The 24,285-nt window shown below is 41.3% G+C and overlaps 1 protein-coding gene across 19 annotated transcripts in view; it reads left to right on the plus strand.

The window, feature by feature from the left end:
- The window catches only part of rims1b (regulating synaptic membrane exocytosis 1b), a 79,432-nt gene that overhangs the window by 45,601 nt on the left and 9,546 nt on the right, over positions 1–24,285 (plus strand). For 4 of the 19 annotated variants that reach the window (XM_029438689.1, XM_029438697.1, XM_029438706.1 and 1 more), the window contains 20 exons: positions 1,726–1,766; positions 2,053–2,163; positions 2,264–2,363; positions 3,660–3,783; positions 4,252–4,298; positions 4,466–4,581; positions 4,666–4,796; positions 5,076–5,247; positions 6,803–6,956; positions 7,180–7,236; positions 9,265–9,418; positions 11,736–11,852; positions 13,711–13,773; positions 14,249–14,326; positions 17,611–17,700; positions 20,165–20,230; positions 21,226–21,339; positions 21,994–22,097; positions 22,775–22,878; positions 23,006–23,166. In XM_029438689.1, the coding sequence (XP_029294549.1) occupies positions 1,726–1,766; positions 2,053–2,163; positions 2,264–2,363; positions 3,660–3,783; positions 4,252–4,298; positions 4,466–4,581; positions 4,666–4,796; positions 5,076–5,247; positions 6,803–6,956; positions 7,180–7,236; positions 9,265–9,418; positions 11,736–11,852; positions 13,711–13,773; positions 14,249–14,326; positions 17,611–17,700; positions 20,165–20,230; positions 21,226–21,339; positions 21,994–22,097; positions 22,775–22,878; positions 23,006–23,166 (2,104 nt within the window). Of the gene's footprint in view, positions 1–1,725; positions 1,767–2,052; positions 2,164–2,263; positions 2,364–3,659; positions 3,784–4,251; positions 4,299–4,465; positions 4,582–4,665; positions 4,797–5,075; positions 5,248–6,802; positions 6,957–7,179; positions 7,237–9,264; positions 9,419–11,735; positions 11,853–13,710; positions 13,774–14,248; positions 14,327–16,759; positions 16,880–17,610; positions 17,701–18,153; positions 18,195–18,939; positions 18,980–19,318; positions 19,397–20,164; positions 20,231–21,225; positions 21,340–21,993; positions 22,098–22,774; positions 22,879–23,005; positions 23,167–24,285 lie in introns of those variants that run through there. The other 15 variants (XM_029438813.1, XM_029438747.1, XM_029438742.1 and 12 more) reach the window with 15 other exon arrangements.

The raw sequence follows: 24,285 nt of genomic DNA on the forward strand, positions 1-24,285 counted from the left end.
TCTCACAGTCACTGGTGTCTTTGTCCCTGGCCAAGCTCTGGCATGAGTTCTGGACAGGCCAGCACAGTGAACGTTATTTTTTAGCTGTAATAACAATTTATTGGCTTTTTTCAGTCACAATTATGTCTTTGTGATTATTTTTCCTTCTACTTAACATGGAATTTCTAAAAGATTTTTTGTATTCAACAAGCAAATTGTTGTATTATAGCTGTATACTGAAAGCAGTAGAAATGCAGAACTGTGTACACTGCAGTACAGGTATTGTGATATTTAGCAATGTTACATATTTTAATCGTATTGTGCAGCCTTACATGGAAAGTCAGGGGATTTCAACAACTGTGTAACTCTGGAATTTCTCACAATATGTAAATACTGACGACCAGAAGTTTCTCTTGTGGGGATATATATAAGGGGCTCTAAACATATCATCATTGGATTTTACTCATCATTGGACTTTGCTTTAGTGAAGTGTATTTCATGTTGCATATATGTATTGCATTAGGTGGTTAATTAGTCAAGATATGGAAAAAGTAAAATGACAAAATTGGAAGGAAACAATTAAACAGAAATTTGTTTAAATTGATGGCTCAATAGGGTATTTAAACTAGGTTGAGTTCAAGTAAGTGGCAGCATTTATCATTGCATTTTATGAAACATAATGTCCAGTAGAAGTATTTTAATGTAAAAGTATGTGGAGATCCAACATCGAGTGCCCTTACAGTTTCAGAGTGCAATTCACTTATACACCACTGTCATAATGGACACATGTGCGATTTTTATTATATTTTTTATGAATGAAAATCAAAAACTAATATGTCAACAATTTTGCTAACAGCCGAACGTCAAGCAACAACACAAGATCTAGCAAGACAGCTTACCTGATAGCTCAACAGCAGGAAGCCCTGCCATGATGTCCGTAGAGGCTGCTGAACTGGTTCTGTTGCCTGCTCGCCCGGCTCCGGTTCTGGCAGGTCACCTGCACCTCATCCCCGCCAGCTTTCCCCCCCAACGCGGTCCAAAGCTCCTGTGCTAGTGGTGTAAACACACATAGGCCTCCCCCGGTGCTACGAACTCAAAGTCCTGGCAGCACAGTAACAGTTAGCAGATAGCGTTACTTAAGCAACAAGTAATGTCCATCAGGAAACTACGTAAATCACAGAAAGTCACTGTCATATCAGTTGGTGGTGTGTGACATAAAGTCATAAAGCCTTAAACATTTCTCGTGGGAGGGTCACACCCGCTCATCAAGTCACATGGTGCAAATAGAGGCGTTCGGGGACTGACAGATGTTCTATTCTCCCTATTACAAGTTAGTGTAGTAGCTTCAAAATCATTTTGAAGCTGTTATTTTATGGTAAAATTGTTGAATAATGTAGCTTTAAGGAGATGAGGGGCTGGATCTATAGGGGAAATTAGTTTCCCAGGTGGAGATCGTCCTACATGGTTCCTGCCAAATGGAGTATACAGCAATTCCATACTATGTTTATGAAAGTGACCAGTGTATAAGGTGGGAAAGATGTATAAGAAGGATTGGAAGACAATGACAAAGAGAGGCTGTGTAAAAACCTTTCTTTGTTTAAAACAGCTTTAAACATATCTTTTTTTCCCATTCATACCAGGAATTTAAACCAGAGATTATGATATACATTGACTGTACATAAAATATACATTTCTCCTGGGTATTGACAGAGGCCAAGTAACACCTTTTTCTCTTTCTCTGTGCAGGTGACTGGGACTGTCATTCTCTAGATCCTACAGTTTGGCATGTAAGTTTCAGCAATTCAGATCATTAATGTGCTGCCTCTGTCCTGATTTCTTACAGTAACTCACATACACATGCAATCACACACACACACACACACACACACACACACACACACACACACACACACACACACACACACACACACACAGTGCAGCAATAAAACTCAAATCAAAAAGATTAAGTTTACATACAAAACCAAGGACATTTGCCATTTCCCTTTCTCCTTTCTGTTTTCCTTGTATTCTTCCCTACCTTCGTTCACAATTTCCTCATAACCTTTCCTGTAGCATCCAGTTACATGGCAACCATCCAAAGAGGGTGACCACCTAATCGGACGCATCACGCTAAGCAAGAGATCGGCAATGCCCCGCGAGGCTGGCTCGCTCCTCGGCCTTAAAGTAAGCAGGGAATCACTAACATTCAGACCTGGATCACACCTTGCTTGTAAATAACATGAATCTCTGTTTCTATGCATTCTATGTTCTCTCCTGTGTGCAGGTTGTAGGAGGGAAGATGACAGAAATGGGAAGACTTGGGGCCTTCATCACCAAAGTCAAGAAAGGCAGCCTTGCAGATGTTGTGGGACACCTACGAGCAGGTGCGATCATATTGTTTCTAGGCGGCAGCTACTGTACTTTATGGAGACTATACTTGGTTGATAATGATTTAAACTGTGGGCTGAGGTTATAGAACTACCTGTTTGCTCATTTACCATCATCACTTATCAGAAAGACTCACAAGTCATTTTTTACAAATCCACGCAAAGTCTCAAGTCTTTAAGGGGAAAGTCCAACTGAAGACTCAGGTCTTTGGTCTCAGGTCCATTGAAGTCTCGTATGGTTGTAGTAAGCGTTGAATCATCAGCTGCATGCCATGTATGTGCCATGCTTGTATAGCTATATCTAAGGAATTGAAAGCATGTAGGCTACTGTATTATCATCCCTCTTTTATCTATTAGCATAGGCATGCAATAATAACTAACTTATACAACAGTATGTATTCTATACTTAAACCTGGTCTCCAACAAATGACATATTATAGTCTAGCAGTCATTGTACCCTTTCAGACCCAGTGTAATCAAATCAGATTAAATTTATTTATAAAGCCCAATATCACAAATGACACATTGGTCTCAGTGTGCTTTACAGACTGTACAGCATACGACACCTTCTGCCCTTAGACCCTCGCATCGCACAAGGAAAAACTTCCTAAAAGAAACCCAACAATTAAGGGGGAAACATGTTAAAAACCTCAGGGAGAGATTGAGGAGGGATCCCTCTCCCAGGACGGACAGACTGGTACAAATACAACATCCATTTGATAATATAATATAATGATAACCTAATAAGCCTGTAATGTTACTTGCTCAACAATAAAGCTCTAACTTGCCTGTATAGCCAACGTTTATTATTAATAATTAACATTGTCTTTCTCTCGGTTTAACATTGGCAAGCGGATGGTGGCAGCGGAACATCGATGATTAAGTTACCCAACCATTTTAATAGGCATGGCAAAGCCAGCACTGAAAAGCAAACAACTTATCTTATCAAAAGATGCGTAAGGTTACGCATGAATATAAGGTTGTTCTCTAGTCCCAAATCTTGAGACAGAGTCTTACAGACAGTATCACGCTATTGATTGCAAGGTCAGACTTCAGATGTCAACCGCTGTGAGAGGAAGCACCTTTCAACAAATACTATATGTCCAAATCAGTGTTCTTGAAAAACAGGCATTATCGCTGCAATAATATTATAGTTTATATTTCCTCACACCAACAGTGAGGAAGATTTTAGATTTCAGTTTGACTTTGAGATGTTCAATTCTCCGTTAGTACCTGGCTTTTTCTAGCCTCAGGCTGGATCATCATTGTGTATGTCGGCCATCTTGGTTCCAGGTGACGAGGTGCTGCAGTGGAATGGGAAGTCGTTGCCAGGAGCAACAAAGAAAGAAGTGTACAACATTATCCTTGAATCCAAGGCTGAACCTCAAGTGGAAATAGTTGTTTCAAGACCTATTGGGTAAGATTAACATTATCAAAATGTAGTAATTATCATTAAAGTACTTGAGTGAAGACATTGACAGTCACTTTTGATATTGTCTCTCTCCTTTATTGCAAAGCTCTATCCACCGAATTATGTCCAAAAACTTCTTGAGAAAAGTGTATAGAGCATATCAGTAAGTAGTGTTGGGTGCAGCCCCTTTCCCTTATGCCTTCCCTGACATCCTGAGATCCAGGAGATAAATCCCTTTTTTCCAGCTATCCTTTTCTCCTCGACTACCCAACATGTTTAACATGTACACGTGTCTTTAATTGACTGCTCGCCTTTCCTTTACCATGCAACTGTTTGTTGACATGAGTCGTTCATTCATTTTCTAAAGATGAATGTACACTAAAGTCCTGACTGTGTCTTTACGTTGAAAGCATCTTGATGTATATTCCGTACATTTGAAGTTGAAGAATTCACTGACTCTTTTTCTTATTGCAGAGACATCCCAAGAATCCCAGAGTCATCCCACCCTCCTCTAGAATCTAGTAAGTGTTTATATGTGCAGCTTTATTGACTGTATAGGTTCTTACCAGTGTTAACTGCGTATATAAGTAGCTTTTGTAGAGAAATACTCTCAAATTTCAAAGTTTTTGAGTTAATTAAAAGCCTTTTTTCTCTGATTTCTAACAACAACTATTGTTCTCTATAACAGCAGGCTCCAGTTCCTTTGAGTCGGCAAAGATGGAGCGACCCTCTATATCAGTGATGTCCCCTACCAGCCCCGGGACCCTCCGAGACCTTCCTGTGGTACTGCCTGGACAGCTCTCTGTAAGTATCTGAAAGAGGAGTTATATGGTTCATGTGAATGGATATACAATAGATATTGATGAAGACTAACACAACATTTTACAGGTGAAGCTGTGGTATGACAAAGTGGGCCATCAATTGATCGTCAACGTCCTTCAAGCCATAGACCTGCCAACCCGACCTGACGGACGACCTCGGAACCCCTATGTCAAGATGTACTTCCTGCCTGACAGGAGGTAAGGTCTTTGTATTGATTGTCTTTTATTTTGTAGGTCCATCTCACAAGTGCAGTCCATCAGTAATTACCTGCAGGACAAATGAGCATCATACCAGCAGTAAGGATTATAATCAAAGGAACATCTGCTTAATCTTACAGTTTTCATTTGCAGCATGGATTATTTTAACGTATTTGATGTCACCAAATTTGCCATCGTCCAACTTTGTTATTTTAAAGGAATACTGTCTTTGTTCAGAAACATGCTTACCCCTTGTGATCTAAACTCTGTGTGTTCTAGTGATAAGAGTAAACGGCGGACTAAAACAGTTAAGAAGAGCGCTGAGCCCAAGTGGAACCAGACCTTCATATATTCCCACGTGCACCGGCGGGACTTCAGAGAACGCATGTTAGAGATCACAGTCTGGGACCAGCCCAGAGTCCAGGAGGAGGAGAGTGACTTTTTGGGAGAGGTGGGACATATATGTATATGTTATCCATATACTCTTTTTATACTGCAATCATTTTGCAGATAGAGCTGTTGCAGATAAATTACATGTATTTCTTATAGTGGTGGGAAATATGACCTAACATTTATTTCTCTGTATTTCTTTACTGCGCTGACAGTATTACATTATGGTATGACAAAATCTGAAGAGATATTCATCTCTAAACCTGGTTCTACCCTTTTTCACTGTATTGGCAATGTAAAGGATCATATCTTAAGAAAGAAAAACATATTAAACAAAACAGATGTTTTTACTGGCTCCAAATAAGCATGAAAACAAGGTACAGGTCTGCATGTGTTTTCAGAGGGTCCCGTAAAGTCGGTTAGTTAGGAAATGCGATGTGATTCATTCTCTGCCATGCTGTTGCTTAAAGTTGTGAGTGAACTGTATTGCTGAGCAACCTGAATCTGAGCAATAAATAATACTTAGTGGGCAAAAATGCTTTTTTTCACATGTTCACCGTTCTTTTACCATTTCAAAGTTTTTTTCACCTCGACTTTTGTCCCCCGTGAGGTGCGCGGTTCTCGGCAAAAACAGACAGTGAAAATGGTGTGTTGAGAGCTGGTGGTAGCAGCGCAGCAGCAGCGCTGTCTGTGTGCGCATCACACGAGAGCGAGCCGTGGCAGTTAGCGGCCGGTCACACACAGGCAAAGGTAGATACATAACCGGCCTGTACATAACCATAGACAGTATAATGGTGGTATTGCAAAATCCATGATCCGTGACACTGGTGACGGTGATGAAACCGGTATACCGCCCTCCCCTAATTCCTTATAACACTGTTATTGTATGTGTGATTTTCTGGATTGGACAGTAAACAGGATTATACTGTATACTGTACATATAATGTTACATATACAGTATACTCTTTATCACAATCTGCTTTTTCAGCACTTTACTGAGGCTGGCATCTGCTTTGAATGATATCATGCGATTGACTGGACATTATGAGCGGTTATCAGCGTCGTACATGTGTTAGAAGGGGCCTGCTATACCTTCGCGGTTCAGAAAGGCATTACCATCTATTCACATGGTTGCTCACCAATACAATGCAAGAAGGCGGTGACCTCAAGCAGTCGTAGTAATTATGAAGGGAGCAAAGGAGGAATTACGGTGACATAGTATAAAGAATGATCAAGTCCGCTTAGAGTCAAACAAACAGGACTTTCAACCAGACCAGTTTGTCTCCCGTGTGAAACCAAAAATCAATGTTGAGGTTTTTTTTACTGACCTAGCCGTATGTAAATTACATAACAAACGTAGGCATACTTATTTAACCCAAACCATGATTCTTTTACCTAGGTGCAATGTAACTTTAAGTGAAACCTAACGAAACTCTTTCATAACGTTGGAGATGCACCCTCTGGGCTACTGTTGGGTGTATTTATCCCCGTCTGAAGCATTAGAGTGGTAGTGATAACAACTGATAACAGCCATGTATGGGCCTGATAACAATCGAAACGAGACTGTTTCTCTTTTGCTCTCTCATCTGCTTCTTCCCCTCTCTGTCCTCTCTCAGATCCTGATAGAGTTGGAGACAGCCCTGCTAGACGACATTCCTCATTGGTATAAACTCCAAACACATGACATGTCCTCTATACCTCTGCCCCAGCCTTCCCCGTACCTCCCACGCAGACACGTCCATGGAGACAGCCCCAGCAAGAAACTACAGAGTATGTCTGGTTATATATTTCACAGGCCGTGTGTATATAAATGTAAGTGTGTATGTATGATTTAATCCCTGTTTTGTGGACCTACAGTGCGTCCGAGTGCGTGCGTGCTTGCTAACCTTTCCTTTACTGAGCTTTCTCTTTTGTGTCTCTCAGTGTGGGAGACTGACAACATAACCTCTCAACCTTACCTTGTCCTGTATGTGTGTGTTGTGTATGTGTGCAGGGTCTCATCGCATCATTGATACAGAGTTTGATGATGGTTTGTTGGTAATGACTAAAGGTGGGTGGGGGGCATGGTTACTGAGCATTTCCTTGTATTAGCCTGTAGACGTCCAGCACTGGGTGAGAGAGCGTCTTCTTTGCATCCTCGCTTCGTCTGTTTCTAAAACCTTCCAGCCTCCTTTTGGCTCCACTTTATGATTTAGAACAAATTGCACCCAAATTAAAGTAATTCATATTTGCTATATCAGCAAAAGGCAAAACCTTTGTAATTCATCATATTACTACTGGACTGCAGATTTTGAATTGCAGTGTTGTAGTGTGCTGCAGTTTAGCAGGGCACTGCACTTCACTGAGGCTGCAGTGGACAGTTTCTCCTCTTCTGCTGGGCCGTAGAAACACTGAAGCACTGAGTGCATGTTAGACTGTCGAGCTACAGTTGTTCACTGCCATTCCACTGAGTTTCCTGCCATTCTCCTGCATGCTTCTAGTTCTGCTCAGACCTCACTGAAAGGACACTAAACATGTACAGTAGCTGAAATGGTGTTATTTTGGCCAATAGAATCACAACAACTGCTTTGTTGTTTGACTGTTTCTGCTGTGGCTTCATTTCCTGTCAGATGAATGTGGACCTAGTTTTAAATATTCATACCTTTTTATGGTTTGGCGTTGACAGATGGTTTGTCACATGTGATTAAGTGTTTGAGAGAGTTACACAATCACCGACGTATTTGATCGTCACTGTGCTTATTCCTATTCTTATGTAAACACGGAGCTCAGATTGTGATCGACAAACAAGGCATATTTATACATTTTCTTCACACATACATCTGATCCTTCAAGTTATATTCACAGTAGAGTTGGAGAGTGGGAGGAAATGTTGGTTCTGTATTTTCCTGTTTTTCCCTGTTTCCTTTCAGAATCAAGTTTATTGCCAAGTAATTTGCTTTAGTCTATTCGTGCATAATGTAAACATAGAAAAATACATTTTATAAAAAAATAAAAGCAAGTATTAGATGAATCAAGAAATATAAGTATATAGTAGAAGACAAATGCAAAAAAAAAAGATGGAGAAAAAAACATACAGTATATATATATATATAATTAAAAATGGAAAAGCTGTGCAGTTTTTATAAATGGTAGCTTTGTGCAGAGATATAGTCCCAAAGACCTGCGTCATTGTAACGCATAAAGACAGCTGTGAAGATGTTTATGTAACGTGTAGAGTCTATGATGTATCTTTTATGTTCCTTATCACAAAAATGTAATAATGTAATAATACTACAAAGCAGGTTTTTGTTCTGGCTATCACTTCCAAAAGGGAGCTCATTAGAGCTGCAGCATTTTAAGTTTGGGGAACAGATGTTTCTTACCAAATTGCATCTTGGGAGATGTAGTTTTTATGTACAAAGGCTTGTACCTTAACTTTCTTTATCAAAGAACCACATATTTTCTGTCAATGTTGCTAATCTGTCTATGCAGATAATGAACGGTACATTTACTTCTGTAATCCCGAACACCCAAAACATCTCCTTCCACTTTGCAACTGTATTTCATATCATATGTAGCTACATCTATATCTACATCTACATCTACATATATCTGTACGCAGAAGAAAATGAAGCAAATACAGGTTCTGTAAATATTAATCTCATGCACTTGTTGTATTATCTGTATTATTATGTTTCATGTGGATTATATATGACCTATTCTTTGTAGCTGCAGTAGTTCAGTATCACCGAGGCGTTAAAAGTCTGAAGACTCATCTGGTACCCCATGAAGGTTAAAACTAAAACTGAGAAATGCAAATGTCACTGATCTCAGGTCTGACAGAGACATTGCAGAAACAGTCAGCTACTCAGGCTAGCTCACATGACTTGCTAACCTGTTTGCCTGTAAAACATCCTGATGTGATGTTCTACAGTCTGTAAGAGAATGGGATCTGTAGTGGTAGTCAGTAGCACAATGCTGGTGCATCTTTATCAGAGGACACACAACTAATGCCTATATGTGTGTGTGTGTTTCTGTGTGCTTCTACGTGTGAATGTGTGAATTCTGCTTTTTTTGCCCTTGTGTGTGTGGGATGTAGGTGCAGAGCGTAACTCCAGGGAGAGAGAGCGGGGCAGTACTTTGGCTGTGCCTGAGCAGCAGCGGCCTGTCCAGCACCGCTCCCGCTCAGTATCTCCTCACAGAGAGGACTCCTGCAGGGCTCGGTCACGGCCCGCACACGTGCCAATGCAAAGGTGAGCAACACCTGCCAGAACTACCTGGTGAACTGTCAGTGGAGTGTGTGTTGTCTGTGGTGACAATATTCCAGCATCAGACATTGTCTAAAAGGTAGTCAGTAGTGTAGGTTAGTCAGATATTGTCAGTAATTTCCAACAGCATTCCACTGCAGAGTTCCAGGCTCGGCACAGACACCCATCTCCATTGCCCGGACCCAGGGTGAACAATCATGTGTGTTATCACTTGTGTTAAGGTGGACAATCACATATGTTTATTGCGCTTCCTTATCCTTAAATAACATTTACGTGCCACTGTATTATATTGCGCAGTGTATTGTTTTATCGCGCTTATCAATAATTGATAAAGTAGCCTAAGGAACGTAGCCTATATAATACCTACTATTATTGTCACTGCCACACCACCTCCACCAATAACAACAGGGTAAACAATCATATTTAAGTAACGTTAAGTAACAAATAACTTGCACTAACCTTATGAGTTGGCTCACGTTACCTGGGAAAGAGATTAAACCATGATGCAATCCTTTCAGCTAACGTTAATGTTAGTTTTCTAATGATATTAGCATAGCTAGCTAATGCGAGTTAATGTTAGCAAACTCATGAGGTTGGTACAAGTTATTTGCTGCTTCACATTGAGTTACCTAACTTTATAAGTTACAGGTACATCGATATATTAAGGCTGTATTGTTTACCTTGGTGTTTTGGTGGAGTTTGTGGGACTAATTCAAACTAATGAATGCATGCTATCGTATCCAGATGATCGTCACTGGCGTACACAATTTCAGACTTCACTTCCTTCTGAAGTCTGAGTTCCTTCTCCCTGAGATCTGCAGCTAGACCCTTCTACTAATTTCTGACTTGATCTCAGCGTTGTGTAAAGGGAATACCTCTGTAGAGTTTTAATTATGCATACCAGATGATGTCCAAACATCTGACATCTTTAGCGTTAATCAGGTTATTGTGTGGGCTACAACAGTATTAGTCAGTGTAAGTGTTGATGATGAAGTGTCCTCCTGACAGGGAAGTGGTGCAGCTTGTTAACATGTATTCAACAAGGCTTTCAGTCTCACTACTTTATAGCCAAATCACTACTAAGTAATAGTAACACATCCCTCTTTATGACTGTTGGCGTGATAATGTTATTAACTCTTCTGCCAGCTGGAGGGAGCCATATATGTTAAAGCCAGCATGGCTATTATTCAGAAATATAAACAATACATTTAGCTTTGGTCACTATATGAGTTGGGATACACTTTCAGCTTTTATGTATATGTAGATAGAGAAGCAGGACAGATTCATTTGATTCATATTATATTACATGATCCATTTTTCTATTAGTGTCTCTTTCTTTTCTTTACATCTTTCTGTCTTCCTTTCGATCACACATGTTTCTGCTGCATTTGATTGACCATTAGTGAAGTACAGTGCAGAAATGGGTTTCTCATGATTATCTTTATTTATATCTTTTAATATACATACATTTATAGATTAAAGTTGACATGTTACAGCAAACCAGACTAAGCCATGTCAACCTAAAACAATCAGAGGTTGTCTGCTATTATCACCTTTTGTTGTGCCATTTCAATCCATATCATTTACAGAAATCTTTCTTCAGCTTTTCCAGGACTGAGTAGGCCTGTTGTAAAGTGTTGTGCTGGGACGTGGCCAACATGGTCATTAATACAGACCAGACAAAAAACATTGAGGATGGACAAATGTCCCTGAACTCCAATGGCCCACATTTTACAATTAGGACAATGTACATTTTCATAGCACTACTTCTATCAGTCATGTCATGCTGACCGCTCTGCTGCTAGAGTATGTCATTTTAACAAAAATGCTGTTTTTATTTAATAATTATTTCCAATCACTCTTTCCATTTTCTTCAGTAGATGTTAAGCTACATAGCTGTGAATTAAAACAGCATTTCTGTTACAGAAGAATACAAGAGAACTAAGAAATAAAGACATCTTATTTTGCACTAAAAGGTTTTCCAGTTATTATGTAACGGTGTGTTTGTGTTTCCTGTTTGCTACGTAATTCTAATAATATTGTCACTCTGATATTGCATTCTTATTCTTACTGTAAATCTTATAGCTTCAAGCCAGAGTCCAGTGAAGAACACCAGGGCATCTGCGTCACCCCTCATATTGCTGAATCAAATTGTTTTGTATTTATTCTTTTTGTGTCAGATCAGACCAAAAGGAAGGACAGGTGGACATATTGGATCATCAGAATAACTAACTATATACCAAGATCCTTATCATCTCTAAATAAAAACCACAAATTCATTAGATATTTTTTATTTCATCAGGAGTCTGGATGAGATCCACCAGAACCGCCACCACTCCCACTCCCCCTCCCGCTACCACGACTCCCACTTAGAGCACCAACGCTCCGGGGACTCGGACTACGAGTACTCAGAGGACAGGTAACCTGTAGTTGGGATCTGAGAGGATCTGAGGGGATCATCACGGGCGTGTTTCTGTTGATGTTTTACTAGCAAATAATTATGTAAAAGAACAAAATCCACACACATTTGATCAGTGCTCCTGGTGGGTCATTTAGCAATTATTTGACAGCAGCTCTGTGCCTGACTGCACGGAACACCTTAAGTTAAGATTTTCCTTTAAGTCCAAGTTAAGGTTTACTTAAAACAAAATCGGGCTGCGTTCCAAATCACATACTTTTTTCTTTTTACTTTTAGTACTGCAGCTGCCCTTACAAAGTATGTACTGTTTCATGCAGTATGTAAACAATTGGGACATTCTACTTCATCATAACATTGTTCCTTAAATTTGACAGTCTCTCTCAAATATCCCTGAGCAAAACATTGTGGGTCAGAATAGGCAGAAAACCATGCTGGCTTGCATATTTCAAAATGCAACTGGATGCAGTACGACATCCTGGTATTTTTGTCATACCGCATTTGACATACAGTACTATGCATTGGGATATACTAAATATTTTTTCTGGCATACTAAATATTATAGTAGTATGGGTAATAAAACGCTGAGTCGGTTGCACAAAACCTCCTTGAGTCTTCTCCTTATAGTTTCCTGAAAATGTTCACTTAAGTACGTAAGGTTTTCTTCTTCTGCTGGTCTTTTCCTCAATTAATCACTTAAAATGAGTTGAACCACTGCACAGAAGACCTTAGCAACCAAAGTAAGGAAATGTAAAAATAAAAGAAGAAAATGAACACATCCATAGAACATCGCGACCAGGAGATCCAGATGTATTCGCTTAACGATGAGCAATGATTTTACACTATAGATTTGACTGGCAAGTCAATTCATGTGATTCATGAGTGACTTTGTAGTTAATAATTGCTCTATGTTTTTATGCTGCGGGATCTCTCCAGTCAGTAAAAGGCGAGAGATTTCATGTTCACAGGTCAGCGGTCATTCATTAATTTGCGTTGCAATTTTGGTCCCACATTCGTTGTTTTGTGTTTGCTGTTATTTGCAGATAAAATGTACTTTTTCTCCAAAAGTATATTGTTCTCCTCTTCTGACCAATTTGGCTTTCTTGTCTTCTGCCATTATTTTTACTACCTATAGGTCAACTTTGAGAGGCGATAAATGTATGAAAGGGAATTAGATTTTGGAGTACATTGTAGTGGGAGGTCGAACGAATCTGAATTGGACTCGGCTATTGGCAAATCCCTGTTTAAACCTCAAAACGACGGGACAATTCGATTGTAACGCCGTATACACGGTACATGGCTACTGTGCACTTGACAATAACGAGATGTATGTTAGCGTAAGTGCACGCAAACAAATGGTAGAATTTGACCACTGTAAAATCTCTTTCAATGCAGTGAAACTTTGTTCCTTGAATCCTTAAAAACAATTAAAGGATTCTGTGCAACGCACTTAAGTAAGTCCTTCAGCTTAGGACAAATCAAGCCCTCAAGTGTCATACTTAAGGAGAAAACTGAGAGAAGACTTTTGTGCAATCGGGCACTTCTTCATCATACAGAAATAAAGTTCCAAAATGCACTTGTGCCGGGACTTTCTAATATTTAGTTCTGTTCTAAGGTTCAATCGTGTTTTGGGTAATCAATGTGTCTAATGTGATGTTGCTAAACTAATTTCTACTAATCCTACTAACAGTGTGAAACTAGTCATTGCAACATGAATGCAGACTTGATTGAAATCTCAGAATTATGATTTCCTGGTTTCTCTCATTCATAAATTCACTTTGCCTGTCTGAGTTGCCATCCTCTTCTGTTGTGTTTCCTCGGGTTGTTTCTCATTGTTCACCCATCGTCATGGCAATGACAGTGAGGTCCTGGAGATGCACAAGTCTATCCGGGGCGGGAGTGCCGAGTGCCTGCACACAAACAGGTAACAAAAGAAAGAAAGAAAAGACAACAACTACCATTCAGCTTTATTTTCATAAAATATACCATTTTATCATCATTTTCATTCTCACTATACTTTAACAACCCCATCGTAACACACTCAATGTTGATACATGTGTTGGTTATCTTAGATGGACTGTAGATACTGTACAGTGTATGTCTGCTTTTTTGCAACAGCATGAACACAAAATTGAAAGTGTCACATCAGGATCATAAATTCATGTCTGTCTGTCACCACAAGTGTCTGATGAAAGCACACACAACACACTGATCACTGTGGGAGGGGATTAGAGACCTGCTCAGTGGCTGACCTCAAAGAAGGCAAAGCTCTTTTGATTAATTTCTTTGATTTCTTTTTTTGCATTTGATGTGTTCACTCACAGCAGTTGTATATTCTTTTCCACTTTTTTGTTTTCTTGCCTTGCTTTACGATGCATGATCTCCACTCGTGCAACCAGGGGCATAGGTAGATACAGCAACACACTACCCCCCAAAATGCCCCTGTTAGTCAACGGTATCCATAAAGACATTTACAGGTAAGCGTTCGGCTTGAAAGGCAGTGTTGCGTACCCTTCTCTGTGCCTGCCCAGCTTTCCCACACTCATTTGTGGAGTTGTGTGGGTCATTTAGTTGCAGCTGTGTTCTCCCGCTGCAATGAATGCCCGTGTGTCTCCCAGACCTCTGTGCTGCTTGTTCTTGCTTTGGTCAGAGTGTGTGCCACATGGCTTTGTCATGGTGCCGCTTTAGCTAACTACTTGGTATGTGTTGCTTTCCCCTCTGTATTATGCAATCCTTTAAAGGACCATACTGGTGCTCTCACGTGTTGTAGACCATCACTTCTCACCATTTTCTAAAACGTATTAGACGTTTTCAGACAGATTTCCTGCCTTTTAGGTAGCAGATAACAGGAAGTCATTAGTGCAGTCAAAATGGCAGACACTTATTTAAAGTGAGCGTTCACAAGCTATGTTTGTTAGATAATCAAACCTGCAAGCTAAACGATAAGGGCATAGTAGTGAGAATATAGTCATTTCTTTTTCATTATTATCTGAATCTCAAGTCTACAAGTCAACAACATTATTGAAACACTGATTTCACTGCATTTCTGCTGCAGTCGGTTACTAGTCAGGTCGACCAACCAGCTCTAAGTCAGTCACTTTGGTGCAGACTGAAACATTACATTCAATATTCCCAGGGTCCGCATGCTTCCCACTCAATATTCCTCCTGAATCACAATGAGTTTGACATTTACGTGAAATGTCTTCATAACTATTGGATGGATTTCACGTCAACTTGAAACATGTTTCAACTTTGTCATGTACGAAAAAAAGCCCACATGATGTCATCAGGTTTTTCTTGACTTGGACGTGGAGACTACAAAGTATTTATTTATAATAGAAAGACTCCGCACAAAGGGGCATGGTGTTTGGAAAAAGTGTATTCGTCTAACTAGTAGCATTATGGGAATCGTAGGATGTCGAGTTTTTGGAGTTTAAGGACTAAATGCTGCATTTTTCACTGTGTTGTTCGACTCGACTCACTTTTGGTATCAGGTTCTTTTCTCTATTTTGATTTCCATTCAACATCGTACCTCCTCAGTTTTCTGAGTTTTCTGCAGAGCGTAGCTCAAACTGCCCTGACATCTTCCTTAATGTGACACTGCAGCCAAACAGAGGATCGTCTGCACTTTGACAACAGTGCAGTGTACGGCAAGGTTTTGCTATTTAAAAATGGTGGTGTTGTGTGTCCTGTAGTGACATCTCTGACCAATCAGCGGTCTGCAGTGTTTTACCTCAATTGTTGAGTATCGACTCAGCTGGCTTGGAAACTTAACCAAGGTGATACTTAAAAAAAAAAGTACCTGCTAATATCCACAAGTTTTGATAATGGAAAACCAAAACAGAGTGAGTTGAGTAGAGCCGTGTCGTACCATGCAGTGGAAATACGGAAACGGTTTTGAATATCTCAACTTCTGCTACACTGATTTTAACATTTAACAAAAAAGAATTATCTTGCGTGTGCTTCTTACTTTATGTAAATGAAATACTAAGTTGCTGGAGTGCCCGCTCGTAATGGCTGCCTGGAAGTATTCAAACACTCATGGATGGTTTAGAAGTGGTCCGCACAATGTAAAGAATATGTGAGTTGCAGCTGTGCTAAAACATGCAAACCACCAGTATTGTCCTTTTAACACATTTACCAGATGTTGATCCTGATTAGTGTATATTGATATGTAGTATATTCTTACTTTTTCTGTAGCTCTGAGTCAGCATTATAAGCACGTAATCATCAGTCATATTGAATGTATTGCCTCACTCTATAACCAGTGGATAGACAGACCTGCTGTATGAGCAATGTCCTCCATTTCCCTCTGTTCTGCTCTAACCCTTTTCATGGCACTCCTATACATTTTAGATCTACTGTAGCTTGGTTACCCTGTGCCGCCTCGCCGGCTTTATCTGTAGATTGTGTTATATAATCAGCATTACATGTAATCTCCCCATATATGTGTATGGGGTCAATCCGCAGGGAGGGCAAGAGGAACTATCTCTACACTCTTACATAATGAATTCCTCCATTCTGAGGTCACAGACAGGAGGATGCACTTCCTTTAGTGATTTGCTGTGTGTGGTGTTTCCGGTGATCCCCGGCATCACGCAGCAGCAGGCACATTTCTAATCTAAGGCTTATATTTTTGGAGAATACTCTCCTTTTACTGAGCAACAACGTTAACTGCGAGTTGAGATGAACCCATACTTTATGTTGCACCACAATTCTTCTGCTTCTTTGTCTCTCCTTATCATTTGCAAGAAGTCCACCTAGTTTCATGCTTTTGCTTTCTTCCCCTTCGCTTATTTAGTCTCTTCTGCTTATTCCTGTCACTTGCATGTGTTATTTTTGTTTTCCTTTGCCTTCTTTTTGCATGCGGGTCTTTCCCCACCTCTCGTGGGCGGGGCTCGGGCGTACAGCTCCACTCTCCCTGCATGCCTAAAGAGCAAGCCACTCCACAGGCAGGAAGGGGGCAGCACCATGCCTCGTAGCATCCTTACACACCGTGTGCTCAGATTCACTGATGAGGTCACGGTTAGGTAAGAACACGCCCACCTCACGCACCATCTCCTCCCTCGTCCTCCCTCCACCCACAACCTTTTCTTTCTCCCTTTTTAACGCAAAGCAGAGGCTTAAACATGTCCTGGCCGAGCATTAAACAAACACTAAAACTCCTAAGCCCTTGTTGCCATCCGTGTGAGGCACTCGGCCTGAAAACATTATGTGCAGTGTCATGCGATGACACAGAGCCAACCATCTGTTGAAAGTAACTGTGCAGCATGACGTGACAAACACACAGCTGGGAGCATATGTACACGTGAACACTGGCTGCCTCGCTCCTCCTCACTCATTCACCCCCTCACACACCTACAAGCAGTCCCCTCTCCCACTTAGACCTGGTTCCCATGGCAACTCACCAACCTTCCATCTGAGTGGTCTCGCAGTGTATGGCCGTGAGGAATGACACAGCATCAGAGCCATTACATGTTACTGCACTGTCTGATGGCCTTCCTTATCCTCTCTGTGTCTCTCCCTCCGTCTCCTCTCTGCCTCTCTCCCAAACTCTCCCTCACATTATCCTCCTTTTTCTCACTTTCTCTGCATTTTCTTTTGTCTACCTCCCACTCATCACCCTTTTGGTTCTCTCACATTATTCACAATCTCTTCTCCCTGACACCTCTGCTGCTCGCATCCTCTGTCCTTGTACATCTTGTCTCCATCTCTATTTCCTTTCTCTTTCTCTCTCTGCTGCCATGTTGTGGCGGTGCAGCGACCTGCAGCCGCCGTTGGACAGAGTGAGGAGTGCCAGCACTACATGTCTCAGACCAGACACCAACTTTCACTCCCCTGACAGAGACAGGTATAAAAAAGAAAATGAACAACACACGTTTTGAATGAATCGAGTGAATTTAACTTGCACAAGATTCTGATATGTTATTTTAAAGATGAATACAGAAACAATGGTCATAGACTCTGCTGACATGAACTTCAGTGACAGCTTTCAAATTAGTTTTTCTGGACTGCATGATTGAATCATCCGACATTTTGGGTTTAGGATGCTGTATGTCTTCACGCCAGTTCATGTCATGTGTCCCTTTCATACATGAAGGGATTTGCCTTCCATAGAAAAACATCTACCTGAATATTTAGAAGAACTTGATTTCAGTGGTGTTCTGCACAGGATATTAAATAATGACAGACCAGGTTATAAAACCGACATATTTGTTTGGAGTTAGATGTGAACACTGATACCACTCTCATGTTTGTAGATAAGCTGCAGCCAACAGCCGGTTAGCTTAGCTTAGCACAAAGACTGGGAGCAGAGGGAAACAGCTAGCCTGGCTCTGTGCAAAGGTAACAAAAGACTTGTTGTTTTACACTTCGGTTTTTGTAGGGATTAGAAAAATGTAATATAACGTGTGTATTTGTGAGCATAAAGGGATGGTTCAGATGTTTCAGAAGTGGGGTTGTATGAGGTACTTATCCATAGTCAGTGTGTTACCTGCAGGAGATGGCCCAGAAGCTGAGCAATGTTCTGCAAAACATATTTTAGCCACCCGTTAAAAAACCAATATCAGTTTAATGTTTACGCTATATTTAGTGTATTTCACTGCTTTACTTAGACAGAGTTGCTGGTCTACCGCTGCCTCCATCCAGTAGTTAGTTTGTGTTGTTGTGTGACTTAGTTTTTTTTAAAGGGTTAGTTCAGATTCACCAAGGACAATAACACAAACAAACTAACAGATGGAGGCAGCGGTAGACCAGCAACTCCCGTGTCCTGAGAGGTACAATCACTGTTTTAGAGAGCATAGATGAAGGCTTCAGGTCCCCGTTGGAATGGGCTGTAAAAATATTCTAAATATAGTGAACATTTGAACTGATGTTGATTTTTTTAGGTGACTAAAACACGTTTTGCTGCTGCCCGTGTCCACAGCAGAACATTGCTCAGCTTCTGTGCTGGTGCTCCCGTCTGTTTCTCCAAACTGCATCTCCTGCAGGTAACACACTGACTGTGGAGAAGTACCCCATACAACCCCACTTCAAACAAACTAAACTATGCCTTTAGAAAGTGCTGATATGTGGATTTTGTTACCTACAGACAGAACCAGGTCTGTTTCCCACTCAATTGTTATGCTAAGGTAAGCTAACTGTTTCCTGCCTATTGATTATCTCATGTGACTCTTAGCAAGAAAGCGATTAAGTGTATTTCCCAAAACTATTCCTTAAAATAAATAGATAAACAGCATTATCTAAATTGAGTTCCAGTATATATACAACCTTAGTACAGTAAGTGCTCATGCTCAGATTTCTAAGATGACTTGAAATGTATGATGAGTCACGTCATGCTGACTGATATTAGGCCGTAAGATTGAAAGAATTCACAGTTTCAAAGCCTTGACTGTCCCTTAACTCACTAACAACCTCTCCCGGTGTTCCTACCTTTGGATGCTCCTCCTCCAACCCTTCCACCCATCTAGGTGCTCCAACTCTTTGCCCCGCAAGACTCCCCCAATCCCCAGGATCTTAGTAGAACATGTGGCCCCTGAGGAAGACAGGTATATCAGGCCTGCCCCTCCTGCTCTCCCCACTTCTCTGGCTTTAAAGTGCTTTCTTTTTTGTAACACTGTTGCTTGTGGGGAAAAAAGTTTATGGAATGTGCAAAGCTATATTGCTTTTACAAAGCACACAAACCAAACCTCCACTTGAGCCTTTTCCATTATATCCAACGCATCAGTCAATATTCAGTTTTGCCATTTATCATTCTCCATATCCTGTTTTTTTTTTCTTCCTCTTCCCCCCCCCCCTCTCTCTCTCTCCCTCTCCCTCTGTCTCTCTCTCTCTCTCTCTCTCTCTCTCTCTCTCTCTCTCTCTCTCTCTCTCTCTCTCTCTCTCTCCCTCTGTCTATGTCTATGTCTATGTCTCTCTCTCTCTCTCTCTCTCTCTCTCTCCCCTCTGTCTATGTCTCTCTCTCTCTCTCTCTCTCTCTCTCTCTCTCTCTCTCTCTCTCTCTCTCCCTCTTGTCTATGTCTATGTCTCTCTCTCTCTCTCTCTCTCCCTCTGTCTATGTCTATGTCTCGCTCTCTCTCTCTCGCTCTCTCTCTCTCTCTCTCTCTCCTCTCTCTCTCTCTCTCCCTCTGTCTATGTCTCTCCTCTCTCTCTCTCTCTCTCTCTGTCCCTCTCTCTCTCTCTCTCTCTCTCTCTCTCTCTCTCTCTCTCTCTCTCTCTCTCTCTCTCTCTCTCTCTCTCTCTGTCCCCCTCTCTTCTGTCCCCCTCTCTCTGTCCCTCTGTCTCTCTCTCTCTCTGGTTGCTGTTTGCCGAAACAGGCAGTGTAGCAGTTCATCAAGTCCAAACTGTCACAGGGGCAGTAAAAAAAGCCTGGAGGGGGACAGGTAAGATCATTCATTCACTCGCTCACAGTATTTATTCTCTTCTTATTACTGTCTCTAACCCTACTGACACTTTGTATGTTTACAGGTGCTTGAATGTTGTGGTGGGTGTTTTAAATGGTTAGAATGAACTCCATAAACTCTATGCTAAATATAAAGCTACAGCCAGTGGTTGGTTAGCTTAGCTTAGCATGATGATTAGAAACAGCTGTCCTGGCTCTGCGGGGACTGCCCATTATTCCGAAACCCCAGTAGTCCCAAATATGTGCCATTGTTCCTTACCCTGAAAACAAACGGCTATTGTTCCGATGACCCATGATGATCTTTTTTTGTAATAATAATCCCGTGGAACAAACATGTACCAGCACTTCTAAAGCTCACTGATTAGCACATTATGGTGATTTTTGGTTAGGGTTAGGGTTAGCACAGAAGGTGCAGTTGTAACATACAACCTAATATTTAATGCATTCAGACAAGCCTAAAACTACAGCTTAGATTGTACATCTGTATTCAACACAGTTCAAGGGTCACCCTTCTGATTCGTTGCTACCATTCATTTCTTACAGAGTACAGACAGATAAAGAAAGTCAGACATGTTCAACTTGTACTGTTACTAACTCAGGAGCATCTCAGGGTAAAACTGATATTCCAAATACATTTATTTAAAGTTTGGAGCAACAGATCCTGTTATTATTTTCATATCTATAATATAGGGTGTACTGCCGTATGGAATCAGTGCAATAAAGTGCAATCAAATAAAATGTACCTTAAGACAAATGTTGAAAATGAAATAATGACTGTATTTGCTGAGCTTAGTATTGCACTGCGGGTGCACCAGCTGCATTTGTTTGATGATTGTTTGAATTTCACTCTTGGCGTACGCTGTCTGCTCTCTCTTTTCATTAATGACCTCTGCACAGTCTGAACAGCTTTACACATTGGATTTTCTGTATTTATAAGGTTTTATACTTTAATTTCTTTTTATTTGCTGATGGCAGTCGTATCCAGCCCACCTCTATCCTGAGGGGCAGTAGGGGGAGAGGGGGCCCTCTGAGGCCCTTTGGCCAGACAGCCTTGTCTGGGTCCTGCCCAAACTCGCCACGGCTAGACAGGTGCATGCTCCAGCCAGCGCTATGCCTCTCCTCCCCAGTGTGCTGATTTCCTGAGTGTCACACTGAGTGTGTGGTAATACTGTACGCACAAGTGTCCTACTAGAGGCACAGAGAAGCGTAACTTTGCAGAGCTCCAGTTGGAAAAATTGATACCAAAAATAATTTGGTTTGCATGAAAAAACTACAAAAATTCAACAAAAATATGAATTGCAGTATGCAAAACATGTAAGTCAAAATTGGCATCACATTTGGTGGAGAGTGCATTAGGACTTGTTTGGGATACAATACTTAAAGTTCAGGACTTGGGACTTGACTTGGGCATCACTTGCGACTTCCAAAACAATGACTTCATGAAGTTTATGGTGTAAATGTACCATCTCAACATTATGATACAGTGACTGGGTTATATGGAAATACTGAGACACTGTGCATACTGTCTGTAAACACACTCAGTGCCACTACCTTAACTTCTCCTGCCCTCCTTTACTGATGATTCTGAGCCGGCCCTCTCCTCCTTAACATGACCTTTGACCTTTGCCCATCAGTTTATTGTCTGTGATTCAGTTGCGGGCTTCACTGCACTGGTGATGAACACAGTTCTAATGATGTGTACCTCTCCTGTCTCCTTGTGTCTTTTATGTTCCTGTCTGTCAGAGCACACCCTCATGGCCCCTCTTCTCCAACGGGCACTCACTCATCAGGTCGCAGGGGCCGTCAGTTGCCTCAGCTCCCTGCAAAAAGCAGCACCATAGAGCAAGGTATGTTGTTTGCAAGGATGAAGGTTTGATTTCAGGGGTGTGATGCAATAAAGTCATGACAGATGGGTCATGCTGGCATTATAATGCCATGTTATCTTTTCTTTTTTCCCAGTGTAGTGTGTCAGGCTGTGTTTAGCCCTGACAAGCTCTAACATTTGAAGCGATCTAGAATAATTGACAATCTAGTCTCTGTGCAAGTAAATAACATGTAGATCATAAATCTGGGGGAAGAGACACATCAGTCCCCACAGAAATATCATTTTATAGTTTTCATGCAGTAGTAATAAATTGTGAGCACTCTGTCCCCAGACCTTTCTCATCATTTTAAAATGTTTTATATTGCTATTATTTTAGCTGCCAGATAGGTGGGGCTTAATGTACAGCGTCATCACAGGCGTAGTTGTCAATGTCTGGTAACTTCCCTTCACTCTCTGAGTTTTTAACAATTTGGCAAACCTAACTCAGAGGGCAACTCTGAACTATTTGTTCCCAGGTTCTCCTACAGTAGCATCCATCATGAGGGCACTTGAGTGCTCCATCTAGTGTCAGACACCAGATCCTGCATCCTCAAGATACTCCCTGTAGTCTCTCTTATTTGGGAACACACTGCTGTTTCAGATTTCTCCTTTTGTCCATATTCTTTATATCTTACTTTTTCTTTGTCTCTTTTGTCTCAGCCCTTGCAGTAGAGGAGCGAGCCCGACAGCTGCAGATGAAAGTACATTCCTACCGGCCTTCAGCCTCCCACGACCCTGAGACGGACCTTAAGACCAAACGGGAGGTCAGCATCTGCGTTCTTTGGATCTCTTCCCCCTCCTCCTGCACTTGATAAATGATATGTCTACCCTCAATTTGAGCATAATCACTATTTCTCTACCACCACCCCCTCCCATCATCTCTGTCCGTAGATGTACGCAGAGCAGAGGCGTAGCAGCGACCAAATGTCGGCCAGGTCGTCAGACAGTGATATGAGCGATGCGTCGGCTCTCTCCCGCGCCAGCAGTGCCTCCCGCCTCAGTAGCACCAGCTACATGTCTATCCAATCAGAGAGACCCGGGGGACGACTCAGGTCAGTCCTCATATGTTCAGTTTACATGTTAAGGGTGCTCTGGATTCCATCCATCCTACTTTTATTACACTCATCTCCTTCTTGAAATAATCCTAAATGTTTGGGTAATTGGAGGTTATATGTTATTGCATGCTAATCACTGTGTGTCTTTCTCTGCTTTATTTCTGCATGCCAACTGCTGCATGTTTCTGTCCTTCTGCATGCTCCACTCCCCTCACACACACACACACACACACACACACACACACACACACACACACACACACACACACACACACACACACACTGAATGGTGAAAATCCAAACAAACTGAACTCAGATCCAAGTCATTAGAGGAGGAGAAGAGGGACAGGAGGATCTCGTGGGGGGTGAATGGAGAGGAGGAGAGGAAGAGGTCGGCAGAAAAGAGACACTTCTCTGAGGAGTTGAAGCGCAGGAGACACACTGTAGCTGGAGACACGAGGGAGTCCAGGTAAAGATCAATACATACCAAACGTTGAATTCACTGATGATGGCAGATGATCCATCTTCTCACTGTGACTCCCCGAGATAGAATCCCTAAATCCCCCTTCGGCAGCATTTATAGAAAATTCCTTATTGATCTCTGTAGGGAAGTTCTTTTCTTTATGCTTGCAGCCTCCAGAGGGAGGTCAGAGGTCGCTCGAACTTGTAGTCTGCATAGAGTGTATTAAATATGGATGATGTCTCCGGGACATCTCCCATAGATTTCCGCAGAGCTGTTGTGAAGCTCAAAGTGGGACATCTTGGCAGTGATTCCTCCCAGCTAATCTAAAAATAGGCATCATCTGTAAAGTTGAGGCGGGTGAACCAACAGAGCATTCTCAGAGAGAGCTGATAGCGACCGAAGACGGCAACCAGCTGTCAATCAATGCGGTAAAGTTGGGCATTTTAACATGTCTATGGAGATTGACATGAGACGAATACATTTTAAAAATCTGAAGTCGGCAAACTTTATATTTGTTGAGGAATATAATTAATGAATGTAGATTTTAAAGCACATACTTATAAAAATCGCTAACATAATAAAATAAATTATAGTATCAAGTCCAACTTAGCTGAAATAAAAAAAATTAAAAGTAGATAATTATAATAAAAGCT

The sequence above is a fragment of the Cottoperca gobio genome, chromosome 1 (genome assembly GCF_900634415.1).
Source record: "Cottoperca gobio chromosome 1, fCotGob3.1, whole genome shotgun sequence".
Lineage (NCBI taxonomy): Eukaryota > Metazoa > Chordata > Actinopteri > Perciformes > Bovichtidae > Cottoperca > Cottoperca gobio.